Source organism: Aplysia californica, unplaced genomic scaffold (assembly GCF_000002075.1).
Source record: "Aplysia californica isolate F4 #8 unplaced genomic scaffold, AplCal3.0 scaffold00191, whole genome shotgun sequence".
Classification (NCBI taxonomy): domain Eukaryota; kingdom Metazoa; phylum Mollusca; class Gastropoda; order Aplysiida; family Aplysiidae; genus Aplysia; species Aplysia californica.
The window spans coordinates 1066634-1078244 of record NW_004797461.1 but is presented as its reverse complement, the minus strand read 5'-3'; the positions used below and the strand labels follow the sequence as shown (position 1 = coordinate 1078244).

Sequence of the window (11611 nt, the reverse complement as noted above, 5' to 3'; positions counted from 1 at the left end):
AAGCTTGTAAGTTTGTTTATTAGGGGGAGGGGAGTTTGGAACTGGAAGGCTGACAAGTGCATCGCTTGCTTTCTTACTCCTTTTTTTTCCCCCTTTTTTATTTTTTTCTTCTGACTTTGGCTCTTTTTTGTCCTTCTGCCTCTGCCTCTCTTTTCTTTTCACTTTCACGTGCTCTCTTTTTCTCTCTTTTTCTTTAACTGTCTTTGCTCTTTTTTTTTTTTTTTTTAAAGCACTACCCAACATTTATACTTTGATTCAATGAATATGGAACAAATGGTTCTACTAGTTGTTGTGCATGTATATGTTGTCTCTTCTTTCGCTTTTATCTGCCCTTCCTGCCTCCTGCTATGCTTTTCTCCTTCTTTCTCTAATGAGTTTTGATCTCTGCTCCTCTTACCCTGTCTGATCTTAATCTATTAATAAAGAAATAATGTTCCGCATGCTCATAATATGACCTTAAGCAGTTGTGAGCGCTGTCAAAACAAATGGAAAAAAAACAGACTCTAAAAGAAATATAGTTGAAATTGTCCAAGATGGCCATGGATTGAAAAAGTAAAGTCCAAGATGGCCATTCATTATAATAATAATAATAACTGAATTTATAACGTGCCAGAATCCACAAAAAATGCTCGGTGGTGCTTACAAAACACACTCACTCACACACGCACACGCACACACAAAAGCTCTAAAGCTCAGTACCACTACGACATTTATAAATTTCAACAAACAAACAAAAAAACTGACAGATTTTTCAGATGTAGAGTTCCAGCATTATAAATATGCTTTTCTGAAAAACATTGTCTTCAAATTTGTTTTAAATTGATTAATCGAAAGTAGAAAGTTGTTTTCTTAGACAGGTGGACATCTATAACAATTTCATTATTATGTAGAAAAAAAGCATGGATGGGGGGGTTGGCAGGGGTGGAATGGAAAGTGATTGTTTGTGCAGTAGTTGATTGTTTTAATTTTGGACAGGTGCCTGTTAAAGCAGGTTCGACTGTAATTCCAAGAGAAGCACTTTTTATTTGACTCGTTTCCCTGGTTTGCTGTTCTCAGGTGGGAGATTTTGGCCTGGCGAGAGAGTACGGGTCCCCGCTGCGGCACTACACACCTGTGGTGGTCACATTGTGGTACCGCGCCCCAGAACTGTTGCTGGGATGTAAGGTGAGTGGGGCTTTCAGGGAGTGGCTAGGATTGCCAGTGGCATAGCTGCAAAACCAGTTGTACAAAACGTGTAATTTTTACGTTTTTAAGGGTCTGAGTATGGAAGGGTTTTTAATGTATCGAAAAATACATACTGTGTTTTCTAATAATGCTCCTCATACACTTGCCAGTGCTAAGGAAATATGAACTTTCAGGTTTGCAAATAGTAACCAAACCCATTGGTTAATAGGAGAGATGTTGTGCTTCATGTCTTCTTTGAATGCAGAAAACTTTTTGTGAAGAGTTTCGAGGTGGGGGGGGGGGGGGGGGGGCTTCATCCTCTCCTCCACATGCATCCGTATTCATAAACATAATAGTTGTATATTTCTTGATGTTAAAATGTTTTGATCTTTACCGTTAAAATGTCATTAGCAGTTAGTTGCTTCTTTTAGATCTTAGTTGCATACCTGCACACTATACATAATATGATATTACTGGCATCGGTGGCTTAATGGCTCTAAGACTCGCAACCGTAAGGTTTTGGGTTCGAATCCCTCCAGGGACCCGACATTGTGTCCCTTGGAACGGCACTTTACGCAAATTTTCCTCACTTCACCCATGTGGGAAGGGTACCCAGTTATAGACAGAGAAAAATATCTCGTCAGTTTGTTAGTGTTTGAGCGCTTAATTAGCTGCTTGCATTGTATGCTTCCCACGAAACTGAGAATGATTCTGAGTGTTATATGGCTTGCTGGGGTAATAATATTGTGTAAGTGCATGGAGCCTGCTGTCGAGCGGGGATATGCACTATACAACTGAACCTTTTTACCCGCCGGGGCTGTGCCACTGACTGAAGTTTCTTTAGGCCATTCCCAAAGAGGGGACATTTCTCGTTCTAATGCAAAGTAGAATTGTAAATGGGCTGATCCAACCATGTCATGCTCATAACTGTGCCTGAACTACAACAGGGAACTGCTGCTTTTTCTTTCCTAATCCTTACTATCGTCATTTACCTCTACTTTTTTTGTATGTTTGTCACACTCTTGTGACCCGCTATTTCTCGAGTGCCTTGATAGTTGAAGCAGACTTTGTGCTGTTGAAGTGATAGAGGTGAGCAGAGTAAGTCTGATTCCCTGTAAAGACTTCTCTGTTGACATCCCCCCCTTGGTGTTCATATGACCTTATGCAGTTGCAAGCGTCGTATAACCTCTACTAAAACTAAAACTAACTGATCTTTTATATTTTGTTTTGTGTCAGGAATACTCAACCCATGTGGACATGTGGTCTGTGGGCTGCATCTTTGCCGAGCTCCTGCTGATGAAAGCCTTGTGGCCGGGCAAGTCGGAGATTGACCAGCTCAACCGCATCTTCAAGGTGAGTGAGGGGAGGTGGGAGATGTCTGCCCTAGTGGCTGTAACATGTAGTCTGGCATGCACATAGCGGGAAACACATGGGTAAAGAGTTTTCATGTCACTAATTTTTTAATACATTTCTATTATATGTGAAGGATGCTGACAAAATGAATTACTTCTCGGATTCGAGCCCTCTGAAAATAGATACATCACGCTTACTGAGGAAGTTTTTACAATTTACAAGTACGAAATAATAAAAGGCATGTTATATTTAAAAAAGATGACGTCAATAGAAAATCTACAAATTTGACCTTAGTATTGATTTTTGGCCAATTTCTCCATTTGGGGATTGCGAGAAGTAACTCATTTTGTCAGCACACCCCTCATATATCTTCTTCTTGTTGCTCACTTTATTCTTGACACAGACTAAATTTCTTCAAATCTGTATAGGGAAATTTGTACGTTTTTGCGTCCCTCCAGCTTCTCTGTGGGTGTGCTAGACTATACCTCTGTTCCTCTTCTGTTGCCTCGTGTTGATGCTCTCCCTGCTCAGCTTTATAGAGTTTTGACTGTTGTAGGATAGTGCTTGAGAGGTATGTCGTCCGCTCTGGGGGTACTTCAGGTTTGAATCCTTTACAGGGAATTCTTACACGTAGGTTGTTTGAAGGATGCTACATGGGTTTCACTCACTTGGCTAAGTTGTTTCAGAGATGGACATTGAGTTTAGAGGTCCTGCCTCTTACTCTTAGCAAACGGTGTTTGTAAAGGAGTCAAGTCTATTCTGCCCTTGGTTGAATGGCTCGGCCTTGAGTGAGGGATGTTTTGTCTTCCTTACTGGAGGATTCTGCGAGTGTAGTGCATTAAACAATTTGTTGTGAAGCCGGAAAGAATGAAAGGGGAATAAAATTGTCAGTTTTGTACAGTCTTGCCTTTGGCACATGTTTATTGAATATGTATCTGACAGTGGCACTCACACAGGTATGTTGTGTCCCACCTTCACAAATTACAGCGTTTTCAGAATCATGCTGCTAGGCTTGTAATTAAAAAACAAAAAAAGAAAAGGGATTACGTTACTCCCATGTTAAACCTTTGTCTAATATTGCTCTGTAAAGTTGTTCTTGCATCCGATCCAGACATTGGGGGTTGCCTTGTTAGTGAGACAACTTCCTGGGCCTTCAGCATATTGTGGTAGGGTGGCCAGTTTTTTTCCACACCGCCTTTACTTCCCCAACTCGAAGTCAGGTACACATTACTGCTGGGTAGGCAGGAGGGGGCGAAAAAAATCTGTGTCCGAACCGAGGCTCGAACCTGGGCTAACCTCTCAGTCTCAGCCACTGCATCTTGTATTTCACTGACTCGCTGTAAACTAAAGCTCAACTTTGTCGATCAAGGATGTCGTTCTCTCTCTCCCTGCCAGGACCTGGGCACCCCTACAGAGACAATCTGGCCAGGTATGTCGGAGCTGCCCGGCTGTAAGAAGGTCACGTTCAACAATCACGTGTACAACGTGGTGCGGAACAGATTCGGATCCTACTTCACTGACCTGGGCTTTGACCTCATGAACAAGTGAGTGGTTAGCAGGTGCTCTGCTCAATCTTTTTTCCAACATCTATTGTCCTTATCGGAAGTTACCCCTCCTCCTTTTCTTTGCATATTACTGATTTGTAGTGGTACCTCTCATCTCGTGCATTGATATGACCTGTTTTTGATGCAATTGCCGTAAAATCTTACTAAAACTAAAAGCAAGTGAGTGGAGTGGACCTGTCTGGCTGCTGAGTATGTGTTTGGTGTGTACAGGAAACAGGAATGTTATGATGTTGTATGACTGAAAATCTTAACTGCCGTTTAATACCTTTCATTATGGGAAATGATGTGTTTCATGTTCCTGTACTCTTTAAACTTTGCCACTGTAGATGAATGTCAGTGGGTGGTTTGCGGATGGTGTGGTATGGTTTGCTTCCCTATCGTTCTTCCCTGTCAAACGTCTATTGCCCTTATCTCCTCTCCTTTTTTGTGTTTGTTGCTCTCTTGTAACACCTCCAATATGACCTAGGCACCAATATGACCTAATTGTGTTGCAAATGCTGTTAAACTAATACTAAAGATGAATGTTCTAGAAGTATCTTGTTATAATACATTCGTTCAGTCCTCTCATGGTTTACCCCAACACCGCATCCTCCCATTTTCTATTCTCCCCTATCTCTTTTTCGCTCGCTTTCTTTCTTTCTCTCTCTCTCTCTCTCTCTCTCTCTCTCACTCTCTCTGTCTCTACTGCTGCGTCAAAACACCGGAAACAGTCAGCCACTGTGAGCGACGCTGTGGGCTGAATCAGTTAAGTGAAGCAGTGGGTGGTTGGCGGGTGCTCTGGTGTGGTTTGCTCCTTCTTTCCTATCAAAAATCTTATCGTCCTTATCTCTCCTCCTCCTTTTTTTGTGTATATTACTCTCTTGTAACACATCTATTCTTCGGCACTTAGACCTTATTGTGTTGCAAGTGCCTTAAAACTCTTCTTACTAAAACAAAAGAAACTGAACAGTTCAATGCACTGCAGTAACTCTGTCTCTACTGTTGTCCACCCACAGACTTTTCACGTACGACCCGTCCAAGCGTATCACCGCGGAGGGAGGGCTGGAGCACGAGTACTTCTCCGAGTCTCCCCTGCCCGTAGACCCGTCCTTTTTCCCCACCTGGCCAGCTCGCAGCGAGGAGGGCAGGAAACACGCCAGCTCGCCCAAACCGCCCTCGGGGGGCAAGGCCTATCAGAAACTTATGGTGAGATACGAACTTTCTTTGTGGCGTACATGTGTTAACTCATAGCGGACGCGCATTCTGTTCCTACGAACGCTTGAAGACACGATGTTCCGGAATACTAAAATAGGCATAACTTGGTTATTCATACACAGTTTTCAATTCTGTTTACTTTATCTGGTACTTAAAAAGACAGATAACAATAATGTATTCTATAATATATGCAAACTTGTGTTTCTAATCTGTATGTTGGTTCGAAATATCCCGTATCTTTGCTTTTGGTCTGCTGCTGTCGGACATGTGTATCCGTTTCGTCGTAAATGTGTTAATGCATCCTGGAACGCACATAGGGTATAGATTAATATCTGGATGCTGGTGAGGTCACTAGTTTTCGTTCTTGGAGCTGAGTAGATAATTTTGTAAACTACAGTTTACAGTCGGGCACGGACAACATGGGTTCAATACACCCATAATGTGGGTTACCCGATAAAGAAAAATTAAAGAGATGTTAGTCGAGGAGTGGCAGATCGTACAAGCCATTCATGATTTTGAGTTTTATGTATTGGTGTTACCTGTGCCTGACTGTATTGTAATCCATTTGTTTTGTTCTGTCAGAAAACTTTTAGTCCCGTCTTTTTCTCCAGGATGATGAGGAGACATTTGCTGCCGGAGGATTCCACATGCCTTCTGCCGCTAAGGGAGCCTCTGCTCAAGGAATGGGCTTTTCTCTGAAGTTTTGAATGCTGGGTGCCTGATTGACACAGTCTGGTGAGAGTGTGTCGGAGTGGACTGACAATCTGATGGAAGTGTGTAGAGACGGACTGATGGAAGTGTGTTGGAAGTGGACTGACAGTCTGCTGGAAGTGTGTTCGGGTGAACTGGTATGTGATGGAAGCGTGCTGGGGTCAACTCAGAAAGTCCGCCATTGTTTACAAAAGGACTCCTCCAACCAAGAGGAGTTATTCTAGAATGTAATAGAAACAATTTTCGATGGATTAGGCCTCTAGAAAACGCTGTCGCAATAGCCCCGGGGCCAGTTTGTTTACATGGCAGTATGGTGACAGAATGCGACCCAAAGGAGTTTGCGGCGAAGCAGTGAAGGGGTTGATCTGTGCTGCTAGCTCGTGGTGCATGGGATGGGAGAGTGAAAAAGAGACAGTTGGATGGACAGACAGGTAGACGGACATGGAGAGAGAGAGAGAGAGAGAAAGAAGGGGGAGGAGAGAGAGGGCATTTACTGTCGAAATTGTCTGAGACGACCACCCATTGTGTCGAGGAGAAAGTGGACCATCCTTGCACTGTGTCATTATATAATGTAAACAATACGCAAGGGGGGGAATGGGAAGTTGCCGATTTTTTTAACAGGTGATGGCCTTAGTCTTGTAGAGGTGGCTGTCAGAGCAGATTCAACCGTATTTGCTTTCAATATATATATATATATATATCAGTTTTGTCTCGTGTCAGCTTCAGAAACAAAGGCATTGAGTGAGCACAAATACTTGACCGCTGTATTTATTTGACGTGTCTTGCAAGTTGACGAAATCTATAAACCTTATGTCCCTGATATTGATCCTGAACATCTGCTCTCAATAGTGCTTTTTGTCATCATGAGTTTTGTTTTGTTTTTTTAATCCATAATGTTGAAGTAATCATATTATCATTATAAAATGTTCATTCCTTGAAATGTTTGGTAAAGACATTAAAAAATAACTTGTCTTGGAGACACTATGTGTTTTCTTTTCTCGTGATGCAAGTCTCATCTTGACTGTTTGTGTGACATCGTGATAAAATCGGGCGCTCGTCAAAATAAGGAAATCGAAGAAACCAACATTTCCCACCCATTGAGCAATTTTTCATCTCGGTATGCTCAAAACGCCACTTTTAAAAGTGGTGAGCCGTGAAAACGCAGAGCCGAAAATGCCACTTCAGTGGCGAGCCTGATTCCAAGAGTTAAAATTGTACCAATAACTCTGTATGCCCAAAAATTGTTGAGCGCCAGATTCTACCATTTTGTGACACATGTACTGTACTATTCCTATTTTTACCTCAGACAGAGTTTTAACTTAATTTGCAAGCAAGTGCGAGCTGGTGAATGTGTCCATGGCGGAAATATGAAAGAATGAGACATTTTGCCATTGTAGATGTTTATTATTATTGTTATACAGGGACTGTGTAATGAGGTGAGGGAAAGGTAGGGTGGCTCTGATGGTGGTAATGATAATTATTTTATAATGGAAAGAACAACAACTTTTAGGTCATCATAATTTAACGTGTGCAGTTTTTCTGGGGAGTGTGCTTAAATTATTCTGCTTTGTAACTTAGGAAAACTTTACTTTACTTTTCCAATCCAGCGTCCATCTGAAGTCTAACTCTTCGACCTGAAACTGATGAGAACCAATATAGGGTCAGTAAGACACATCATATTAATGAAATTTGTGGATCATGGAGATCTTTTCGATATGTGTGAATTTCGCTATACTATATACTCTTTTGAAATACAAAGAATATATATACAAGTAAACCCCCTATGCCGGGACCATATTTTGGTAGGAAATCTAAAATTGACATATAATATGTCACTGAACTGATCATTATATTTTAAAAGTGAACCTATTTAGATAGTTCTTCATCCAATGAATGATCTCCCGATAAAAGAGGCTTGTTTTCGGTTCAGCAATTGCCGAAAAGTAATTTGATGTTGAGGTCGTCGGAAAGGAATGCGCCTGAGACCGGCACAGTGGTTCCGAATGCGAGCTGCTGGGAGCGGCTTGCTGGAGATAAAAGAGTTGAGAAAAAAATTGAAGACTTTAAATTCTGTTTGCTAAGTGCGTGTACGCTATATGTAGGTGCTGTACTGTATGTTGATGGTGAATCAGTTGTTGAGGGAGACAGCTGGTGGAAGCGGCGTTGGTATCCTAGTGGTTAGGCTGCCAGACTTGTAATCGTGATATTGCGGGGTTCAGGGGCTCAAACCTCAGCTTGTTTTGACTTTGTGTCCTTTGGGAAAGGCACTTTACTTTACTCAGATTTCCCACTTGCCTCAGTCCTTTCGGAGATGGATGTTAAACTCGGAAGTCCCGCCACTTGAATAACCTAATAGTGTTAATAGAGTGTTAAACCTATACCATTTCACCATTTTCAGCTGCGGAAACCGAGGCGTGGGGTACTTGTAATGAGGTTTGGGTATAGATCTTTCTTTAAAAAATAATTGAGTTCTTCTTCTTCCTCGTTCTCGAAATAATTGAGTATAAATAACGGTCCGTTGTTCAGTGTACAGTGCCAAAGTCAGTAGATGCTAGTTACTGATTTATTTCAAGGTATCTTTTTCTGTTTCATTTGAGTGTTGTCTTCTTTATATTGCACTTTTTCATAATATTTTTCAATTGTTCAAAGCCTTGAAAGCAAAATGTTTCAGGTGAGAAAAAAACTTTTTCATCCATATTTTTATTTTACAAATTGGACCTACATTATGTGTATCTTTTCGTGCCTTTTTCAACATTTGGAATTTGACTTTCAACCAAATATTGCACCAGTATATGCAGCCATACCCACAGATTAATTAAGAAACGGCAATAAAATCATATTTAAAAAACTGTGGGGCAAAGTATATCTGAACAGCTGGATGATGTTATGCTGCCCTTTCTTATAGCTTCTGGTTTTGATGGCGTTTGTGTGTATATATATATATATATTTATGTGAGGTTGTTTGCCATTTGTCTTGTTACTTGGAGAACTGTAAATTTTAATTTTATTATTATATTGATGTACATAAGCCTGACTGAAAGTAAAGAGTGAGTGTTTTTACATCCATTGTGTACTTTTAATTTGAGTGCATTTGCTGTGCCAGAAAATTCGAAAGATAAGATGAGAGGGAGAGGGAGGAGAGCGAGAACCTTACAAGTACAAAATTAAAATGTCATACTTCGTTGAAATAAAAAAAAAGTTGTTGTAAACAATTTCTCATAATTTAGAGTTCTTTTTGAGCTGTATAGTATTTATGAGTGTGAGCTTGTGATTGTCTGGAGGTTGGTTACGAGGTTACTTGACTGGAGAACAGGCATCGTCGCAGGTGGTACAGTGCCATAGCTGCTCTTCTCTCCCCTTGAAGATCCATTAACTTGATTAACTCTATCCGTAGGCCCTGGGGTCATTTTGTATCCCCGGGGTTTTGTTCTTCACATTTTAGAATACTTCTAGTTGGATGATCTCGTTGAAACTTTCAGTATTTCTCAAAAAATCATTTTGACAGACTGTTAAATGCAAAGCGTACAGATCGGATTAACGAGTAAATTTCCTCTTTGGAAAGTGGTGGCTCAGAGTTCCCATGTCGTATGGAAACGATAGTAAAAACGATGTACGGACAAGGTTAAAGTGTTGGCTGTGCCAGAACTCAGCTGGTTGGAATATTCTTCTAGCTTTTCACACAGGTTGCCATCCCTACCCGACCCTCTTGAGACACCAGCTTCCCTGCTCAGTCTTTCCATTGTGTGTGATGTGGAGCCTTTATCTTCTCTGTCGTCGTTGAACCATGCTGTCATGACTGTTGGTGGTCTATGGCATGGTGCCGCCAATCTCAGCGTGGCCGGCTAGCTCATCAGCACGTTCATTGCGGGTGGTTGGCGGGTGCTCTAGTGTGGTCTTCTCCTTCTTTCTTATCATACATCTATCATCCTGACTTCACCTCCTCCATTTTTGTGTTTGTTACTCTCTTGTAACGCCTATAACCTTCGGCACTTATATTATTATGACCTTATTGTGTGCCCATCTTACTAACAACATACAACATCACGTTCATCGAAGGGCAGTGCCACTGACTGTAGTGTCTTTAGGCCATTCCCAAAGGGGGGACATGCCTCGTTCAGGCACAGTAGAATTGTAAATGGGCTGATTCATCATGTCACGCTCTTAACTGTGCCTGGTCTGCAACAGGGAACTGCTGCCTTTTCTTTCCTAATCCTTACTATCGTCATTTTTCTCTACTTTTTTGTATGTTAGTCACTCTTGTGACCCGCTTTTTCCGGGGTGCCTTGATAGTCGAAGCAGACCTTGTGCTGTTGAAGCTAGAGAGGTGAGCAGAGTAAGTCTGATTCCCTGTAAGGACTTCTCTGTTGACACCCACCCCTCGGCGCTCATATGACTTAATGCAGTTGCGAGCGCCGTAAAACGCTCTTCTAATTTAAAAAAAAAGAAGAAAAAAAATATATATAAGAGAACTCCTGCATGACCGGGGCTAAAGATCCATACATCCATCTTTGTGAGTCCTACTGCCTCATCTGGGGGGATGAGGCTTCTCCTATAAGCCCGTGTCAGTTCCATGGAACGGGTGGTTAGAGGGCGCCACTGGTAGGTCCTACTTCTTTACTTTCCCTCTCTGTTGTTTCTGTCTGTCTGTCTGACTTTCCGCAGCACTAAACGACCAATATTAAGTCGATGTGCTTTTCTATGCTCGAACAAACAGTTCCATGGACTCTAATTGGTACAACGATCCTGTTGTGATGTTCTGTGCGAGGGAAACTGTTGTTCTGCCTACAGTTCCTTTAACTTAAAGTTCAGTGTTTCAAGTTGTATCTATTGGATGGTTGGCACCTCTTTACTTTCCCTCTGTTCTATTTGTCTGTCTATCTTACTGGTCCTTGCTCCTTCTTTCCTATCAAACATTTATCGTCCTTATCTCCCCTTCTTCTTTTTTTATGTTTGTTACTCTCTTGTAACACCTCTAATCTTCTGGCGCTCATATGACCTTATGCAGTTGCGAGTGCCGTAAAACCTCTGCTAAAAAAACGTACTTGTCCCTAGCACTGGCACTATATGGCCATTATTTTGTCAATGTATTTCTCTGTGTACAGACAAAACTAATACATGTATAGCGGTTTTGAGAAGCCTCAATAAAAAGGTATAGCATTTTCAGACTAGATCCATCATTTGAACGGCTACCGTACTAGTACTGGTCGCAGAGATGGACACTTAATTAATGACTTATTGTTTTTTGGGGTGTAGCTAGATCGATCTTCTACGTGAAATGAATCAAATTACGGTCCAAATCTAGAAATTACACATTGTACAGATTGGGTTACAAATATCACGGTTGTATTTTTAAAAAAATGTAAAATTGAAATAAGCTCATACCTTATAGTTATAGGCCCATTTCTTGTTCGGTAATATTTAAAACCGGTTTAAATGATTCTGTTATCAATGGGGTTGTTGTTGGGGTTTTTTTTGTTTTTTTTTTTGGGGGGGGGGGCTGTTTGCAAAGTGCTCGGAATGTTATTGTTACACTTACTTACAGATGCAGAACCAAAAGTAAAGGACAGTTTCCGTATAGTATAACATAGAAAACTGGACGTTTTTTTGTGCTCATCTAGAATAAA

The 11611-nt window shown here is 41.3% G+C and overlaps 1 protein-coding gene across 1 annotated transcript in view; it reads left to right on the top strand.

The window, feature by feature from the left end:
- The window catches only part of LOC101864621 (cyclin-dependent kinase 11B), a gene marked incomplete in the record, with an annotated part of 22524 nt that extends 15453 nt beyond the window's left edge, over positions 1 to 7071 (top strand). The window contains 5 exon segments of the mRNA XM_035969883.1: positions 1057 to 1164; positions 2401 to 2517; positions 3913 to 4061; positions 5078 to 5267; positions 5888 to 7071. Coding sequence (XP_035825776.1) covers positions 1057 to 1164; positions 2401 to 2517; positions 3913 to 4061; positions 5078 to 5267; positions 5888 to 5983 — 660 coding nt within the window.
- Between the last annotated feature and the right edge of the window lie 4540 nt (positions 7072 to 11611).